General features: G+C 37.9%; 1 protein-coding gene across 3 annotated transcripts in view; it reads left to right on the plus strand.

Moving 5' to 3' along the window:
- Positions 1-21,396, plus strand: part of nkain4 (sodium/potassium transporting ATPase interacting 4) — a 75,309-nt gene that overhangs the window by 13,350 nt on the left and 40,563 nt on the right. For all 3 annotated transcript variants that reach the window (XM_039684453.2, XM_039684452.2, XM_089124188.1), the window contains exon 2: positions 14,702-14,839. In XM_039684453.2, coding sequence (XP_039540387.1) covers positions 14,702-14,839 — 138 coding nt within the window. The remainder of the gene's footprint in view (positions 1-14,701; positions 14,840-21,396) is intronic.

Below are 21,396 nucleotides of genomic sequence, written 5' to 3' on the forward strand. Positions count from 1 at the left end.
ACCCGACTATATAGTACAGGCAAAAAACAATAGCCAATATGTCGTTGGGTTTTTTAAATGGGTAGCTGGTAGAAAGTACTTCAGAATGGCAGAGAGAGAGAGTGTAAAGGAGAATGTAAATGAGAATAAATGTGAGACTCCTCAGTCTTTGTTCTCTCCCAGCATGCTATTCTCTTTTTCTGAGTCTGTCTCTAATTGTCTCTTTGACCTCCTCCTCCTCCTTGAACATGTGTGAATTATTGATTGGAGAGTGTGATTTATCGGTGCTTAGAGAGGGACAGAGGGTGGAGTGTGCTGACTTTCGGCTCCTCCTTGTCTCACCTTCACTGTTGAAGAAACCGTTATAAATCTGAACATTGAGACCGGAGGGCTCTCTCTTCAGTGCTTTCTATGAGCGGTTTAGTGCAGAGGCTCCCATAACCTCCCAAAATTATGCATCAGAAATCAAGGGATGTGCTTGTAAAATAAGGAGTTAAGTGAAGTGGTGATGCTGAATAAGAATAAATATTCAAGTATTCTGCTTAAAATGTAATCTCTGTTTTTTGTTATACTTCTGAAAAGGGATCATAAAATGTTTTTTTTATAAGATAAATTTATTAATTAAAATAAGCTTATTCTAGAAGCTAATTTCTTTGTGTTTGATCTACTTGAGTTTGGACCTTAGTTTTAACCTTAGTTTATCAGTTTGTGTTGAGGTTGCTTGCCTACTATATATATACAGTATATATATATATATATATATATATATATATATATATATATATATATATTGTTAAAATAGCTGAAACTGGGAAAGGGATTTTTTAGTTCTCAGCATGCCTTGCAGGAGTTTGGATGTGGTGAGTAAAAAAAGAAAATAAGTGTTATTGAATTATTTTTGAGAGAAATACTCAGTCTGAGGCACATAGTAGCAAAAAAGTAGGTATACATGAGCAGATCTGTTGTGTCTGAGCAAATAACTAGATTTTGCATAATAGTTTTTGTGAGTCTACACACATTTTCCATTGTTTTTTTTTTAGCTGTTTTCTGTACAAATGTGTGTCATGAACTGGCTTTTTAAATTTTATTATATTGTTGTCTGAGGTCAACTTATGACGTTCGCTTGTTTTTGCATTCAAAAACATCAAAATGAATAAGTAATAGGCTATTTTGTACCCTAGTTTTGAGCCTAGCTGAAAAACGCTCGGTTTTTATGGGCGTTTCGCACTGAAGACTTAGAAGTAAACGCCCTCTGCTGTGAGTGGATAACAGTTTTGCATATTATAATGAGTTTCTACTCACTCATCAGTACACGTGGATTGTTTTGAAAACGTCCAATGTTGTAAAATGGCAACCGGAAGGATTCGCCCATACATGTTCGACCCAGAGTCCGTGTGTTGCACAATTCCTGTCAGATCCAATATAGACGGCACAGCTCCGTTCTTTACTCTTAATCGCTCAGCAAATCTAGTCTTGTTTACAAAACAATCCTCAGTGAAATGAAGCGAACAGACGGACAATGTTTTATCCTCATCAGCTGGAACGTCATTAAAAATAAAGTTTATCCATGCAGTCCTATTGGAATCCAGAGGAAGCTTATGCAGCGACTGTCTTCTATCACCACCAGTATTGCTCGGTAGCTCGATCCGGTTTGTCATCACGAGGTAGGCATCTATGTTATTTAGCTATGCGTGTAATGCGCAAATCGGTGGGCGGGGCTAAACCGGCCGTGTTGAAGTAGGCGTTGATCTTCTTCTGCGAGGGTGGTGTTTTATCCTCTTTGATGTCATAGTTCCCCACTTTGAAAAACGAGTTGTTTGCTGAGGCTGGTGTCAATAAAAGCTTTTATTGGACTAACAAGGACGTTTTCAGTTCTGAAACTTACAGGATATTCTTATAATATAATGACCTCTTAGATGTCAAAAGCTCAAGGAAAATTTGATTTCTCAGTTCATCACCCCTTTAAAGTGGGCGTGAAATAAATTTTCTATATGTTATTGATCTTATATGGGACTTTAGCACTGGGTACAGGAACTCAATTATTGGAACTATTGGGAGTTGCGGTCCCCAGAGAACAAAACTTTTCCCAAGTGCCATTTTGTGTTTGGTCAATCAATCAACGTACGCTTGCGTCACTGGTTGTTCCATTGTTCTGGGTTACTCAGAAGTAGGAGCTAATTTAGTCCCCCCAAAACTATAGCCTTAAATATTCCTGTAGGCCTACTGTGAACACGCTATAAATTAGATACTTTCACCAATCGTTTGGTACTATGAAAACTTTATTTCAGTCACTAGTGTGAAAGACCCATGTCTTTGTGAATGATTCATCCATGCATTTTTTTTTTTTTTTGATCTATGAATTTTTTTTATCAAAACTCGATTTTTCAGTGAAGACAACAGACTTTAGCTCTTGTGATTTACACTGGACTTCTCCTATCATTGAATCGGCTTAAACCACTCCCCTTACTTATAAAAAGATTGCATTTTCGGATTCAAATCTGCCCCCACCTAATCAACAACCGATGCAAGGACCAAAATCTCCGCCCTAAATCTTTCTTTTTTTGAAAATTTGTTTCGCTTGTACGTCAAAATACCAAAGAAAAGATCGGTCATAATTTCCATTGTGTCTGTAAATGTCACTTAATAACCAAGGACCATAACTATAATGATAACTCTGTCTATAAAGATTTAATAATCAGTGTCCTCACCACAACTATATGATAACAACACAGAGGAACGATATTATTGGAATCACTTACAGAATAATTTTTACCAGATGAATGAATAGATGAATGGTAAAACATTGACAGCTAATCAGAATTCACCCAATTTTAAAGAACTTGAGCATTAAAAGAGACCGAGCACAAAACTGCAGCTTGCGCTTATAATAAACAGAACATTATTGTACATTCATGTGGATGCCAATGTAGTTCTTGGTGTGAATGGGCCTTTACATGTCAGTCAGATGGGTCTCTTTCTGTTTAATGGCAGAGTAAGCCGTGGTGTGAACCTTATGCTGATAGTCAAAGGTTTGGCTATGTGAGACCAAACAGCCTGTGAATATCTACAGGCCTCCAGATGCAGGTCCATTATCATTTCAAATGGTTCAGTTCTTCATTGATTTCCTGCCGTCCTCGAGGTCTCTGAACTCTTGAGTGTAAATCCCCCACGTGCCCTGGCTTGAGATGAGTGCCTGTTTATGTATATTGTGGATAGATAGCTTTACTTGCAGCAATAAACAAGCTCTCGCCATGTTTCTGTTACTGAACGTATGTGCGTTAGTCTTTCATATGCAAACAAACTTCTTCAGTGCAGAGACGTTTGTCAGTATGCCATTAAATATCATGGGGCTGAACAGCATTCGCTGGCTGAAAGCTGCTGACTATGTTGTACAAGCTGTAATCGCATGTTGTGATGTTCTAATTAACGGCTTTATCAACTGGACAGCTGACTGTGATTTGGAGCAGTTAATTACTGCAAATAAAGGCGAATTATGATGGATTTTACAATGATGAATGCCACAGGGACGTAATTACAACACACTTTGATGAAAGACATCCTGGCAGCTGTTGCAGTTTTGCTGTGGCTTGGAATAAAATGCAATCGCTGCGTTTAGCTTCAAAGGGAATGCATTACAATATGGGGTTTTTCCCCCCCGTGTTATCAAAGTCTGTGAAATAAAAATTAATTTTGTCAGTTTTCATTGAATTAACATCGGGTTTGAAGTCATTCCCACAGATCTAGCTCAGAACTTGTGTATGAAATGAAAGTACTCAATTTTCTAATGTTCTAATTGTCATTGTGATATGAAAATCAAAGCTGTGCTCTACCACCCACAGAGACCGTCTGAACAGCATCTAAAGCAGCAGGGCAGGGTCTTTCCAAACCTGTCCTGCAGAGTTTAGCTCCAGCTTGCCTCAACACTTGCCTGGAAGTTTCTAGCATGCATTGCCAAGACCTTGATTGACTGATTCAGGTGTATTTAATTGACCTCTCGGTAAGCCCCTCCCCTTGAACGCAGATGAGCCAATGGCAGTTGAGTATGAGTTGCACAGGGACCGGAACTCGAACACCTTTAGGTTTCAGCTCCATAGAGAAACATTGGAAGATCGAAGCTCTCATCAATTTGATGGTGTTAATGCTACAAACATGGTAAAACGATGTGCCTGGGGTACTTGTAACACTGATTCCAGGTATCCTGAGAGGTTGGGCATGGGTTCACTAGCGCTTTTCAAAAGCGTGATAAGATTTGTGCGAACGAACCAATTATCTGCGCAATATGACTGAAGCCTAAACCTAATGAAGATGAAAATGTTAATTTTCTGGTTGTCATACTCTTATTAAAGCCAAGTTCACACTACAGGATTTGAAGCCTGATTTGCATATCGATTAGCTCGCCGACAAGTAGGGTTGGGTATCGTTTGAATTTGAACGATTCTGATTCCGATTACTTGTTTCGATTCCGGTTCCTAACGATTCTCGATTCCGATTCTTCTAAGAGGCAGGGTCAAAAAATTTTAGCTAACCTTGCTAACCAACGGTCTTTCGGAAGGAAATAATTCTTTCTGAAGGAAATACTCCTTCTGTCACAAATACTCCTTTTGTCACAAATTTTGCATTTTGCAGAGATTTCGTTATTTTTAGAAAAGTGAAGCCACACTTTGGACCGCCGACGTAAGCTACTCATGTTCGACTCGCGCGGTTATGCCAACACTTCCGGTAGACGCTTCTTCGTTGGTGTTGTTCAGCGGTTTCTTCTTCCGCTCGGTGGACTGTGAATATTGAAACTAGGAATCGAAATTTTAACTTTTGAACGATTCCGGGAAAAACGAAAAGTTAGTCCCGGTTCCGATCGATACTCGATTCTCGATACCCAACCCTACCGACAAGTCAGGGTGGTATTGTGTGCAGATTAGCGGGCGACGAATGCTCGCCAATCTTTTAGTATGAAAGAGCCAACAACGCATCAAAGACGCTCGTAGACGCGTCGCCGAGCCCAGAAAAATATCTAGCATGCTAGATATCCAGAGCTGTCGCACGACTCAACCTCAGTGATGTCATGAGCTACAGCCAATCAGAGCAAGGCATGGGTTGAGGTCACGGGGTAAATCTTTTTTTTCCTTACGCAAACAGTTAGCATCACAAGTTTCTGTCAGACGTCCATATTTGCGTGTTGTGTTCTTTGTCTTCTTCGCTGGGTATTGGTGCACGTGCTGTTTCGCATCATTTCCGGTTCGTTTTTATCATTTGATTTTTCGTGACAAAACGTGTTTTGTAGACAAGATAGAATCGTTGGGTGACAAAGTTGTTGTCAACTCGTGTTGTCGTGTGGTGTGAACAGCTCAACAACTTGAACACTCCTGATTTCACTGAGAGAAAGTCATGTAGTGTGAACTGCAGAGTTCAGCCCGACGTTTTAAAATCATGTAGTGTGAACTAGGCTTAAGCTACAATTAAATTTGTGAGTCCATTCTTGCGTATAAACCTATAAGAGATTACAAATAGCTAACACATCGCACAAAACAAATAAACGACTGTCTACATTTCAGTGCTTCTCCATATTAAACTGGTTAAATGTAAATTCATTTAATCTCACCCTGCAGTGCATCAACAGTGTTGATCCTTGATGTTGTTCATCTGTGATTGTGACGACTTCTCCCACTTGCATAGTGATCTGTAAACCCTCTCTTCCAAATGAATCTTGTTACCTACCATAATTATTTAGAAAAACATGATATGAAGAGTTCAGATGCAAAAGCCTCTAAATGCCATTTGAAGGACCACCTTTCATTGAGGAGCAATCAAGTGTGACTTAAACATGCCATGGAGGGATATATGAAGAGTTCAGATGCAAAAGCCTCTAAGTGCCATTTGAAATTTTCTTCTTTGATGATCATTTTTATCAAACTTGTATATTTAAGTTCAGTAATTTCACTTAAATAACAATTAATAGGTAATCTTCATTGCCATTTAAGTGAAATCACTGAACCTAAATATACAAGCTTGATAAAAATGATCATTTTAGAAGAAAATTTCAAATGGCACTTAGAGGCTTTTGCATCTGAACTCTTCATATATCCCTCCATGGCATGTTTAAGTCACACTTGATTGCTCCTCAATGAAAGGTGGTCCTTTTTTATTGAAATTCATTGAAAATTCATTGAAAAATGAATGACTTCTGGGCACTTTGGCGCTCTCGCCGGTGGCGGCTTAAACGCAGCTGTTGTATTTTGCTACAGTAACAACAGCAAAGTGTGTGATATGTTGTTTTGAGGTTTGTGACATCTATGGTTTTCATTGAGAACAGTAGAGCTAGATTATTTACGGAGGAATTATTACTGCTCGCTTATAAAAAAAACCTTGACACAATTTAAAACCTTCACCTTGGAGTTAATTCTAGTCCATAGTTATGCCGCTAGCACGCTAACAGACTTGATAATACTAGAAAAACCTGGAAATACATGACTCTATGTTGAAAATACCCATTTGTTGCTCGCCAGGCATCCATAGATGGATGCCTAAACTCTTCAGGACAGTAGCCCTCCAGGAGCACCCCTGATCTAAAGCAACAAACTACACTTCCATTCAGAAGCATTTTGTCCCAAGAATCATTTGATAAGTGATTGTTAAGCCAGCCAATCAGAGTGAAGCTGGTGATTTCAGCTATTTTAATGTGCAATTTGCATCATGTGGACGGGACAAACTGTGTGCGGTTTGAGGCTGAGACTAATAGAAAGGGCTTCGAGGGAATAGATTTCCAGCTAGTGGAAAGAAACGGAGGGTCATGGATAGACGTTGAATTGTGTCTGTGTGATGTTTGTACAGCAGGCTTGTTATCTAGGATGAAAAACAGCCATCTCTTTATTAGTAGGAAGGATGGGGCAGAAAAAGAGGTGACCTCCCCAAGGTTTTGGCTGATCTCTCTGATGTGGGTCAGAAGGAGGTGGGAGAGGGGACAGGATGGATAGATGGATGCCGTCACGGGTCACGGTCTGGAGATCACACCCTTGCTATCATTCAGAAACACAGAGGGTGGTGTGTCTCAAAAGCTTTGTTAGCATATACCAAATGCTTTATGCTATATCTGCAGGAACGCTGTATCCCACTTTAAATGGTAGTGTATGTGATATAAATGTAGCATTGGATGGTTCAAATGTTTGCTGCATATTGCATTAAGTAGGCCAACATATAATAGGTTGTATAAGAGTTTTCTCGTTTACTAAGAAAGCTGTGCAGATTTATTAGCGGTGAACAAAAGCTCTTTTGTTAGCACTTGGAAAACTTCTTTCCCTCTCTTATTGGACTATTCCCAAATACCTCTGTTCTCACACCCTAGTAGTGAAAATCTTACCAGAATGATTTGAAAGGATTACACACACTTTATGGGATTTGCTCCAATTTAAACAGATGATTACTGCAGCGGCGGATGGCTTCATGGCAATCGATCAGGGACAAAAAGGTGCATTACGCAAGTTGATTTGTGGGCTAGCTGAAGCTAATCTAGGGGAAATGGCTGGTTTAAGGAGCGGGAGTGAATTTGATATGATGGAGATCGGAATGCTTTGCCAGGAACGTCTGCTTCATCTTTCAGCCCCTAAAAGCATTGCGCCATTCCTGCACGTGCTAATGAGTCCCACAAGTCAAAGAGAGCATTTCCTCCTCCATCATTAGCTGTCTACTTCATGTGCGAAACACTAAACATGCCATCTTTTGACTTCTCACACTTTCTAGAGGATTCAGCACTTGTAAGCTTTGGCTAACGTCTTTTGCCGGCCAGTGTGGTTGTAAAAGTTGTTTTTCTTTAGAAGCATCAGACTAATGGCGCTTTTCCATTGCTGGCAGGGCACGGTTCAGCTCGCTTCGCTTTTCCACTGCAGTCAGTACCGCTTCAAAGTGGTTGGGATTATAGTCTGATCGTTATAGTTTATCCGCTCCTCGGCAACCAACGAGAGGAACATCTGCACTTCGTCCACTGAACACGATTCAGCAAGTTTTCTCTTCAAGCAAGTAGTTTTAAAACACTTGCTACAGCGGTGGCTGTTAGGGGCTATTTACGTCTAGTGGGTTTGATGTCTCGCAAATTCAATGATGTTGGTAGTTACGATTTTGTCTGACTGACCAATCAGTGATCTGCATTGTGTTCACGTCACATTTTAGTATCGGTACGGTACACTTGGAACCTCAATAGAGTGGTACCATTTAAAGCGAGCCGTACTGTACCATGCATAGACTGTAAAAAGAGATGGACGACGCCCCTTCACTCTTTTCCATCAGAGAGAACTGAAGCCGCCAGTGTCCCGATATGGAGCTTGAGTCTGCGCACTTGCGTTTTCGGGGCCAGACATGCGCAGTCGTGAGCAGGAAGTAAAGCCACGAAATCAAGGCCCCGCCCTCACTCTCGCTTAATCAAACGCAAGCACACGCCCCACACTTTTCTTAAGTGGCCTCTGTCTGCTTCGTTCCTCTCCATTGATGTCTGCTGATTGCTGAACCTCGTTAAAATAAGGTACAACTACTAACCACATAATCAACATTATTAAAAAAGTCCGCTAGTTCTTCAGTGACTACTTCGAACCTCAGCTGTCAATCATGATGTCACAGCACCGTTTTTATAGCATCAATTAACTAACTAAAAAAACTTATTTTAAAAACAAACTTTTAAAATTACATCAACGTGATTGTAAACTATACAGTAAGTGACAGAAACTATCTTTGGATAAAGGATATGTTAAGTGTAATTTAATTGTTTAGTTGGTCTCACGTCCTGTTGAATAACATGGGGAGGCGGGATTTATGACCTATACTAGGACCGGCCACAGGGGGGCGATCGAGACGTTTTGGCTTCACTTTTGAGGGCTTGTGCGGCACGCTTGGTACCATGCAGTGAAAAAGTGCCAAAGCGTGCCGTACCGAAACGTACCGTACCATGCAATGGAAAAGCGCCATTAATGGCATGTTGGCACTCATATCAGACGAAAGATGACCAATCGTGGTGATTTCTGTGGTTGTGGCTCCTAAACGGTGATCATACGTCGTATTTTTTTAATGACGGCTGCTGTCATGGTCTTACGACAAACAAATTCATAAAAAAAAGTATCGCAGACTGTGTAAGAATGTTAGCATGATCATCTCTCAGTGTGTTTGCTGCTACGACCCACGTCTACTAACCAATAAAAATGCAACATGAAATGGCGTATTGATCAACGCGACATGGCGCTAAACCTTAAAACTACTTTCCTCAAGACTTATTTGCAAAATTGCCATGCCAATGCCTTTTCTCTAGCCATGACCAAGTCCATTCTCCTCTTTTTTTTAATGCACGTGAAAACCACAATTGTTAAGTGAGATTCATCTTGCTCTGTTTGTTTACCACTTGCGCATGATGATGACGTCTTATTCTTCTATACTAACTTGCGTCGTAGCCTATGATTCAATAGCTGTCATCATCGCACATTCTACATACACGTCGCACCCAAGTTTAAAGGGGGAATTCAGTGCAGGTAAGAGGAGCTTTTCACAAAACCTGACTGTCTATGCAGTAGAAACTGGTTTTCTTCTTTAAGTCTGTGTTACGTGGCTGGAGAATAGAGTGCCGAAGTTACAACGTCTCTCTGTAGGCCAAAACGCGGAAGTGAGTTAGCATATTAGCACTCCCGGTTCCCTCGCTCTAAAGCCTATGGGATTTTTGAATGGGTTTTTGCTAAATCGCCCTGAAATAAGGTCTGTGGTGGACAAAGCCTATAAATATTTTCACGTTTTGATCTATGACATAGAACACACAGTTATAACCTGCTTGTGGTTTTTTAAACTTTATTGTGTCTGATTGTGTTTTTTAAAATCTTTATATAGGCTTCAAAATGTATAAATTTTGGATTAACTTGTAAAGATTATCTTGATAGACAAAACGTGTAAGTGTCAAAACTCTTTGTTGAACACAGATCTTATTTTTTGCGATTTTCCAAAAGTCTATGGGGAAAATGCATAGCTTTTCGACCGAGGGAACCCATGCGCCGCTAGTTTACGAGTTGTCCTACAAAGTGACGTCATCACTTCGGCACACTATACAGAGAAAAGGAAGCCTGAAGCTCACTAGTCGGACCTCTCAAATAGTTTGAGACCTGTACCCTCAGCCCCAGCTGACCCAACTACATTTTCTCAGATTAATGATCCCCAAATGACCCCAAAACCCAACCCAACACACTTCTCTATAGGCTGGATAGAAATCAGACATAAACACTGAAGTCGTTCCAAAACTTTACATCCACAATCACACCACCTGCCAAATTTCAACCTAATTGCAACACTCACTAATAAGAGTATTTCCCAGATTTTGGCTTCTCAAACCATTACTGATGGTCTCAGTCGTCCTGTTGTGTTTTCCTCCCATGTTTCATTTCGTTTTTCTCTGTCGAGAACTTGGACAAGATTAGCTTGTGAGTATGCAGTTGGATTGTGGTCTGCATTTAGTGTTTCTTACTGGTTGGTGAGAGTCTGGCCGCTAAATATCTGTGCTAAATGTAAGTCTGAATTTAAAAAAAAGCAATAGGGAGACTAAGTAAACATGAAATGAAAAATGGGTTGGGGAAAAGAGGCTTTTTAATTGATTTCTTAGTATGGTGCTGATCTTATTGTGCAAAATATAACAATTTGCTCCATATCTTAATATAAAATATAACAACTTGCTCCATAGTATTTTCTTGTAAAATGTACTCCAAAACTCTTTATTGTAAGTATTGGTTCTCCATTTTCCCCCAGACATACTACGAGTCCAAACTTGATTTAGCAAAGCACATCACTTTCCTCATGCAGACACTGACTCTACTGTTTTATCTGTCAGTTTCTTCTTTATTCTCTCTCTCCCTCTCAGTCATTCGTCATTTATTTTCATTGACGTCCCACCAGTCTGTTTCCCCACCACTTCATCTTCCTCACTGTATCCCTTTTTCCACTCTCATCTGCAGTCATTTTCTCCTCATCCGTCACCCAATCCCTTTGTTTTTTGTCACTTCCTGCCCCATCCACTCGTGTGTGTGTGTGTGTGTTTGTGTGATCTCCTCCAACTGTCTGCTCCACACATTCTCCAAGACTTTCAGCTCTGATCAAGCCATCGTGGCAGATGCTTAATTGTGTCTGCCAGGTTTGTGATGTGCTGACAGTCCCACAATCCCCTGGCACTCTCACTCCTATAGGGCGCTGGTCTTTGTCAGGCGGGATGATGCGTTTCCTGGCATTAAACTCTGAAATGTCAGCAAGACAGACAGGAAGTAAATAGAAGGGGACTAGTTTCTAATTGTAGACTCCAAGCTTTCAAGTTTATTTGTTAAGTGACTTGTGCCTCAAGACACAAAGTCTGTTTTGATCATTGTGTGTTCACTTTTAAAAAACTTTTGCTGATAATTTACTCACCTCAATGCCATCCAAGATGTCCATGTCATTCTTTCTTCAGTCGAAAAGAAATTAAGGTTTTTGATGAAAACATTCCAGAATTTTCTTCATATAATGGACTTCATTGGGAACCAAACGGTTCAAGGTCCAAATGAGAGTTTGTTCGAACTCGTTCATCAAAATGAACAAATCTTTTTTCGAGTCATGACTCAAAGAGTCCTAGATAAGACCCTTATTCATCGTCTGCTGTCGTTTAAAGCCCTTTGAAGCTGCACTGAAACTCTTATTTGGACCTTGAACCGTTTGGTTCCCAATGAAGTCCATTATATGGAGAACATCCTGGAATGTTTTCATCAAAAAACTTAAAGGAGTAGTTCACTTTAAAAAAAAAAAAACTTTTGCTGATAATTTACTCACCCTCATGTCATCCAAGATGTCAATGTCTTTCTTTCTTCAGTCGAAAAAAAATTAAGGTTTTTGATGAAAACATTCCAGGATTTTCTCCATATGAAGAGTTCAGATGCAAAAGCCTCTAAATGCCATTTGAAATTTTCTTCTAAAATGACAATTTTTATCAAGCTTATTTTTAAGTTCAGTAATTTCACTTAAATGACAATTAATAGGTAATCTTCATTGCCATTTAAGTGAAATTACTGAACTTCAATATACAAGCTTGATAAAAATTATCATTTTAGAAGAAAATTTCAAATGGCATTTAGAGGCTTTTGCATCTGAACTCTTCATATAATGGACTTTATTGGGAACCAAACGGTTCAAGGTCCAAAAGTCAGTTTCAGTGCAAACTGTTCAAAGGGCTTTAAACAATTCCAGTTGATGAATAAGGGTCTGATCAACCGAAACGATCGCTCATTTAAAAAAAAAAAATTACAAAGTTTAAGTTTTATAAACTCAAATGGTCGTCTTGCTCTGTTCTGCTATGCGCGTTTGTGTCTCCTGTTCGAACTCATTTATCAAAATGAACTAATCTTTTTTTTCATGTCATTTGGTTCATTCAACGAACTAAATGAACGAGTTGACTCAGGAAAAGATTTGTTCATTTTGATGAACGAGTTCAAATAGGAGAGTCACGAATGTGCATCACACCCTAAACCTAACCCTAACAGAGCAAGGCATCCATTTGAGCTTATAAAACTTAAACTTTGTTATTTTCTTTTAATGAGCGATCGTTTCGCTTGATAAGACCCTTATTCATCGTCTGGAATCGTTTAAAGCCCTTTGAACAGTTTGCAGTTTGCACTGAAACTGTCTTTTGGACCTTGAACTGTTTGGTTCCCATTGAAGTCCATTATATGGAGAAAAATCCTGGAATGTTTTCATCAAAAACCTTAATTTCTTTTCGACTGAAGAAAGAATGACATGGACATCTTGGATGGCATTGGGGGTGAGTAAATTATCAGCAAAATTTTTTTAAAAGTGAACTACTCCTTTCAGTTTATCAAGCGACGGGAATACTTTTTGTGCGCAAAAAAACCAAACAAAAATAACGACTTTATTCAACTATTCATTTCCTTCTCTGTGGGCCTCGAGGTGTATGTCACGCATCACACACATGACCAGTGTTGGCCAATCGTGAGCTTACGTTTGATGAATAACAAAACATTGACAGCCAATCACAATCCATCCTGCTCTTTAAAGCTACTTAATTGCTAAACTAAATTCTACATTTTTTTCCTTGTTTGGGAAGGTTTCACTCGGTCCATCACAATAGAAAACTGTTTCATGCTGACTTTAAACCCCAAAAATATATCTTTTGAAAAAGTAATAATTACTGAAATTACTGTCATCTCTAACTCGCCCACGTGCATCACTGTGAGTAATTAGGCCTTATTTTAATCTTCTTCTGTTTGACATTTAATTGGCATTTAACACTGGAGAAAAATTCTCAGTGCAGTTCAATAAAAATGTAAAAGAGGGTTGTTTAATTAGACCAGCACTGTTTCCATTTTATTATCGTCTATCACAGCATCATTTTCTTTTGCAAGCAGTGCAGGTTTGCTCCTCTTTTCCTCTTTCATCTTCTCCAGCTCGCAGCACACACACACACACACACACACACACACGTCACACTCTCGCTGGATTCTCATTAAACAGCGCTTTACAGCAGGACGCGCTCACTTGTGTGTAGCTCACCGCCCTTGTGTTCCTCTATTAGGGGACTGTCCACACACTCTTGGGTAAAGTTGTTTGATGTGTTGGTTTTAAGAGCCACTTTGATATGTTTGATTCTTATTCAGAGGTGATTCTTTACAACCAGATGAAGAGCGTTTGAAGAAATAGTCATTACTTTAATGCAAACTTATGTTTTAAGTTTTTGAATCAAAATCTCTCTTCTAAACCACTTTTATGATGAGATTTTACACTGTCTGCATATTTGTTATTTCTGAGATAACATGTGTATCTGCATATTTATAGGCTTAATAATGTTAATTGAAAAGCACATGAAGAGTTCAGATGCAAAAGCCTCTAGAAATTTTTTTCTAGAATGATCATTTTTATCAAGCTTGTGTATTTAAGTTCAGTAATTTCACTTAAATGGCAATGATAATTACCTATTAATTGTTATTTAAGTGAAATTACTGAACTTAAATATACAAGTTTAATAAAAATCATCATTAAAGAAGAAATTTTCAAATGGCATTTAGAGGCTTTTGCATCTGAACTCTTCACATATGTTTTTATAACTGCTTGCCCATTTGTGGGACTGTCTCATCACTCTAGCCTGTCAAATGCTGAATGTTCCCCTAATGTAATGTTCTTAGACTTAATGCATTCCAGAATGTTGCAGGAAAGTGTGTATGCGTACTGTATATAACCTTAAAAAATTCTCAAATGGTTATTTTTGTATGTAAACAGCTTTTTTGAAATGTTAAGTGTAGGTTAAAAAGGCTTTAAGATGCAGGTAAAAATGATAGTCTGTATGCCATTGTTGAAATGATCAGGCATTTTCCCGCCGACTCCAAATGTGTGGCGATAAAGACTGTTCTGTTCAGGTTTTGTGCATCTCAAAGGTGTTTAATGTTGCTCTCCAGGTGTTTTTATTATTATTTATTATTTCACAGATCATATGAATTTGAAAGAAACATTACTGAGATGTTCTGTCGTTCTTCTCTTTGCAGTTTAAGAGTTTGACACATAAAGAAGTCTCTTGTGTCAAAAATGTACTTTAATAGTCCTGCAGCCAAAATGATCAAAGACTAAATTGGAAAAAAAAATATTATGCAAATTAGTTGTACCAGCTTTCTTTAAACTTGTATTTCAAATCAATCCTCACATGAATCATTCATGTAAATATACGCTCTCTCTCTCTTTCTCTCAGATGGTGGCATTGGAGAGGCAGGTGTTTGATTTCTTGGGCTATCAGTGGGCTCCTATCCTTGCTAACTTCTTCCACATCCTGGTTGTCATCCTGGGCTTGTTTGGCACCATTCAGTACAGACCGCGCTACATAGTTGTGGTAAGTGCTGCTTTTAATTAGTCATAACTAAGTAAATCTCACAAAAACTGTTCAGGTCACATTTACCAAAATTTGACTGTGATACAAATACAAGTAAAAGAAATTGCCATAAATAAAAACTAACATATTGGTTTAATTTTTAGTAATTTTATGTGCTTTTTTTATGTGATTTTTATTTTTTTAATTTCAGTTTTACTTTTATTATTTAATTCAAGTTAACAGTTTTAGTGCTTCAGCTTAAATATATTTCAATATATTGCCATTCAACTTTTCTAATTTTTGTTTAGTTAGGTTTTTCAACCAATATTTACATTTTATTTTTTTTCAGCTTTATTTCAGTTAATAGAAATGTATTAACAGTTTTAATTAACGATAATAGCCCTAATGTAAATGTTTTTATTATACGGCTCTGTGGAATACTTGATTCTGTCAATCGCGCCATCTAAAAAAAAAAGTAAAAAAAAGTGTCAGGCGTGAATAATTTCAATGTTAAAGTCAATGCATAGCGTGTCAGGCGCGAATGAAAAAAAAAAGTGTCAGGCGCGAATGATTTCAATGTTAAAGTCAATGCAAAGACGCGTAAAAAAATTCCTGCGTCAAGTGCGGCGCGAATTGAGCATCTGGCGCGTTAAGCGCGAATGATTTAGTTAGTGCCATTTGTGCATTCACACGTTTGACGCAAATTCGCGTCTGCCGCCTGAGTTGAAAAATCTGAACTTTGGCGTCAATTCGCGCCGTGTTAACCAATCAGGAGCCTAGCTGCTTGCACACGTGGTAAAGTATCTGGATGCTTCAATAAATTATTTTGTAATATGTTTTGTTATATATTTTGTAATATATGTTTTTACGCGCATCAGTTTCACTCTTGACACGCGAATTAACACAAAGTGGCGTCAGGCGCAACCGGGTATCAAGATAACAAACAGGTTAGACAAAGTCTTACAAAGTCCTTTACAAATCCTCTTACAAGTCATTTCACTCGGCGGCCATCTTTGAAACGCCTCTCGGACAAGTACAGCTCTTATCTTTTTGAATGGGGAAACAACTAATTTTCCAAAAATGTTTGCTAAGCTTACGGTAAAATTTCATTTTTCAAATCACCAATGAAATCTGACAACCGCTTGAATCATGCCAGAAAGCGAAATTTTTCAGTCTGCATCTAGTTAATGTGCATGTGCAGCGGAAATGCGTCTGACCGTTTCTATAGGAACCAGAGCTTCTAACGGCAGCTGGAGTGATGCCATAGACATATACACTACACCTCACCTTGGCTACGGCAGTTCATTGGAACGAATGCGTCAATAGAGCCGCCATCTTGAAACAGGGGAGCCCCTCCACTTTAATGCATCAGCGTCAATGTAGTAGACACAGGTCTAACGCAAATAAAATCACCATAAATCATCATGAATGCAATTTTTCTTGTTTTTTTGGTTTGTTCCAACGGTCAGACATGTATTTATCATTGATTCCAGAAAGGAAATTTTTTTTTTTTAAACATTCTTCCTAGTTCAGATTTCATCCGTGAACATCATACGCTGCACAAAAGTCCGCCACCATCAATGAATTCGAAGTAAAGGCAGAGATAGCAGCGTTACCTAGCTACTTCCTATGACAAGACCCCTGTTCCAAGATGGCGGCGGTTTTGACGCATGCTTAGAACCCCAAGGTGAGGTCTAGTGTATATGTCTATGCAGTGATGCGGTGACTTTACCAATCCGTGATTGGCTCTTATTCAGACTTATTGAGAGTTGCACTTTTCCCCATTCCAAACAATACAAGTGACGCGCCTTGTGTAATTCTATAGACTTTGCTTTAAAATAGTTTAATCTCGTATCAATATCTTTTATCCTCAGAGTTATTCATGTGGTGAAATGCCATGTGATAAGTGGTATGACTGTACCGTATCTCTAAATGTCCGTCTAGTTTGAACTAGCCACTTGCTAGCAACTGCTTTCTGGTTTGAAGCTTTCCGTTTAAAGAGCTAATAAAATATTTCGTCTCAGATCAATATTTCATGTCTAATTATTTACTTATGTGGCAAGAGCTGTGAAATAAGCAGGATAATGTAGCCAGGCGGATGTTATCTCGGATTAAATCCCTTCAGGGTGATGCAAGATAATGGGGATGTACTGTATTGTCATTCATCCCTTACATATTCCATCAAGATAATAGGAATTGTCATGATATGCACACACACAAACACATACACACCAAAGTCTTATAGTGATCCAAAAACCAGACTTAATTTTCATCAAATTAGTATTTAATATTGATCTTGTTCTTGACAAGTTTTGTGAGATTCCCCAAACCATGCTTAAAATCAGTTTAAAGGGATAGTTCAATTTGAAATTTATTTTTATTTTTTTTATAAATGTTTTAGCTTACCTCAAGGGCATCCAAGATGTAGATGTCTTTGTTTCCGCAGTATTTCCCATTTTGATATTTTTAGGTCAAACCGTTCTTGTCTGTCAGTCATATAATGGAGGTCTATGGTCACCACCTCAAAGAGCATGCACAGAGAAGTCCAAATTAAACATGATTTAATGACTCGTAAACGTAAGTACACATTGATGGCCTAAGACACGAAACGAGCGGTTTGTGTGAGAAAACGAACACTATTTATATTGTTTTTACCTCTTGTTACCACAGCCACAAAGCGCCCGAGCCCTCAGATCACTTGGACGTGGCTGTGGTTACAAGAGGTAAAAACGATATAAATACTGTTCGTTTTCTCACACAAACCACTCGTTTCGTGTCTTAGGCCATCAATGTGTACTTACATTTACGAGTCATTAAATCATGTTTAATTTGGACTTCTCTGTGCATGCTCTTTGAGGTGGTGACCATAGACCTCCATTATATGACTGACAGACAAGAACGCTTCAAAGTAAACTATCCCTTTAATATAAGGTGTCAGTTCAGATCTGTTCCTTTATGACAGACAGTTTTGCACATAATGTGTGCGGCACATGCAAATCTGCTTACTGTTGACCACAGACAGCAGGCTTCGGCTGATAATGGACTCCCCGCAGACCCTGGACCGGTCTTATACTTTGACACATTGTATGGCATTTTAATCCCCTAAATCTGCAACTAATTACCATGAATTAAATGATTAGAGTCCAGTTCCCTTCAGTTCCTCGCTGGGTCATGATGCAGCTTCACTTCAAGTTCAACAGGATTATCGAGCCTTTGGTTTAGCTGATGAGACGGGAATCAATGTTATTTTAGGAATTTTAATATTCTGTTCTTTATTTTAATAAACAGTTCTTTAATCATCAATAGCCTTTAGTTGACATATAAACATTGGCTTTGTTGGAAATAGCATAATATACCATTTCTTATTATGGCTGCATACATTTTTTTTATGAATAAAGTATAGTTTACAAAGTATACACATGTTCTGTGTGACCTACTAAATTTGCCAAAATGTGTATATTATATGGAAGAATGTATTCCACATGAATACAAATGTGACAAATGACCTACAAGTGAAATCACAAAATTAAATAAATAAATTAAAATCCTCCACAATGGTATCTAGATGTAAGAAACTTGAATTCATGTGACAACCATTTACTACTGTTTGAAACATTTAATTTACTGTTAAAATGTGCATTGTATTTTGCTAAGTATATATTTCTTTAATGTTGCTGGTTGAGCTGGGAATAGTTCTGCAAAGTCACTCCAATAAAAAACGAGGTTATGATAAAGAGTGGTTGACCAATCACAACAAACTGATCCAGCTGACCAATCAGAGCACAGTGCACTTTTCAGAAGGAGGGGCTTAATAGAGACAGTGTTATAGACTGGAGAGAGGTGCTAACAATGGAGAATATGTGAAAAATAATGTGTTTTTAAACATTCAAGCTTGAAAACTAATTCATGTAGAGCCCGAAACAACACATTTAAGGGTATCCATTTGGCAGACGCTTTTCTCCAAGGATTAATCGCATTCAAGGCACACATTTGATCAGTTTTTGCCTTTTCTAGGAATCAAATCCATGACATTTATGTTGCTAACGCCATGCTTTACTGTTTGAGCTGCAGGAACAGCCTCGAAACACTTCATAATGTGGCTTGTCATCCATTTTCAAGACATTCTTCACATCAATGTAAATGATTCTACTACATGTACTGTGTATGACACTCTGAAACCATTTAATTGGAGCACGCAGCAAATCTTAATAAGCAATTATTTTCCATTTAACGTTATAAATAATGCACTTAAAGGGATAGTTCACTTTGAAAATTAATGTTTGATATGTTTTAGCTTACCTCAATTGCATCCAAAGATGTAGGTGTCTTTGTTTCCGCAGTAGTTTCAATTTTGATATTTTTAGGTCAAACCGTTCTTGTCTGTCAGTCATATAATGGAGGTCTATGGTCACCACCTCAAAGAGCATGCACAGAGAAGTCCAAATTAAACATGATTTAATGACTCGTAAATGTAAATACACATTGATGGCCTAAGACACGAAACGAGCAGTTTGTGTGAAAAAAAATTTTAATTTAAGTAATTGAGGGCACGAGCGCTTTGTGGCTGTGGTTACAAGAGGTAAAAACAATATAAATACTGGTCGTTTTCTCACACAAACTGCTCGTTTCGTGTCTTAGGCCATCAATGTGTACTTACATTTATGAGTCATTGAATCATGTTTAATTTAGACTTCTCTGTGCATGCTCTTTGAGGTGGTGACCATAGACCTCCATTATATGACTGATTGACACCAACGGTTTGACCTAAAAATATCAAAATTGAAACTACTGCGGAAACAAAGACAACTACATCTTGGTTGCCCGCTTGAGGTAAGCTAAAACATACCAAAAATTAATTTCAAAGTGAACTATCCCTTTAAAAACACTGAGTTGCTCTCATACATTTGATTGCACTAAAAGGTGATGATAATTTAATTTCGAGCACAAAATTTTCACATGGTGAGTAGAAATGTCATGTTGTAAAAAGTCGAGAAGACACGAACAGAACAAAGCATTGAAAGTGTCAGAAATGACAGACGAGCCTGGAAGCAAGACTTGTGGTTCTGAGACTCCTGGGAATGGTGAGGAGCATTGCTCAGGCTTGTGTCCGTGCCATGTGTTATTGAGACTCATTCTGCTTCACATCAGGTTCGAATTACACTAGTCACTATATAATAGTGATCTGACATGTGAATCATGCTGTCTGAGGTGTATCGTTTCCCTTCAAGACATTCGTCTTCTCAGTCTCACTGACCTGTTTGTCTTTCTTTCTGAGTCATGATTAGAGACAGTATCCTGTCAAACAAGAGAATCAGAGTTAAAGGATGCCTATATTGGATTTTTTAAAATGACCTTTCACTTTCAAGTGAAAGAAAACATCCTGCAAATTTTTAAATCTCAAAGTGATATAGCCTATTGAGATATTGTCTTTCAAAAGTAAGACTCTGAATCTCTGATGACTCAATAGTTTCAACTTTATTCCTCAAAGTGGCAATGTCTGATACACAATGTATCATAGAGTCTCAGTGATACCCCAGTACTACTTTGATCTATATACGGTACTGAACAATATTGGGTAACACTTTAGAATACGGTTCCTTCGTTAATGAATAACTACACAAGAACTAATGAGTAACACAATATTAACAATCTAGTAATTAACTAACAAGAAACTCTGATTAACGAACTAGTAAGTAATAGCGCACAGACGAAAGTGGTAGTTCACTATTAAGTAATCAATAACTACTATTTTTTTAATACTTCCCAGAGAACTACTGAAAAAGTTTATTAACAATCTAGTAACTACTATTAACTAAAAGAAACTCTTATTAACGAATTAGTAATTAATAGCTCACAGATGAAAGTGTTACTAGATACTTCTGTGGGAATTACTAATTATTTGGATTCGTATTATAAAGTGAAGATCATTGGAACTAGTAATGACTCAAGTGTTACTACATGATCTAGTCATGATTTGTGCAAATGTTTGAGATTTTTGGTGAACTTTAGTAACTTTTAGAAAATGTCTTTAGTAACACTTGAATAATTAGTTAGTTCCAATGATCTTCACTTTATAATACGAATTCAAATAATTAGTAAGTAATAGCTCACAGATGAAAGTGTTACTAGATACTTCTGTGGGAATTACTAATTATTTGGATCCGTATTATAAAGTGAAGATCACTGGAACTAACTAGTAATTACTCAAGTGTTACTACATGATCTAGTCATGATTTGTGCAAATGTTTGAGATTTGTTGGTGAACTTTAGTCACTTTTAGAAAATGTCTTTAGTAACATTTGAGTAATTACTAGTTAGTTCCAATGATCTTCACTTTATAATACGAATCCCAATGGTTAGTTATTCCCACAGAAGAATCTAGTAACACTTTCATCTGTGAGCTATTACTTACTAATTCGTTAATCAGAGTTTCTTGTTAGTTAATAATAGTTACTAGATTGTTAATATTGTGTTACTCATTAGTTCTTGTGTAGTTATTCATTAACGAAGGAACCGTATTCTAAAGTGTTACCCAATATTGTTGTGCTGAAAAATGTACACTCTTATAAAAAAGAGTT

The sequence above is a fragment of the Pimephales promelas genome, chromosome 20, assembly GCF_988280905.1.
Source record: "Pimephales promelas chromosome 20, fPimPro1.hap1.1, whole genome shotgun sequence".
Classification (NCBI taxonomy): Eukaryota; Metazoa; Chordata; class Actinopteri; order Cypriniformes; family Leuciscidae; genus Pimephales; species Pimephales promelas.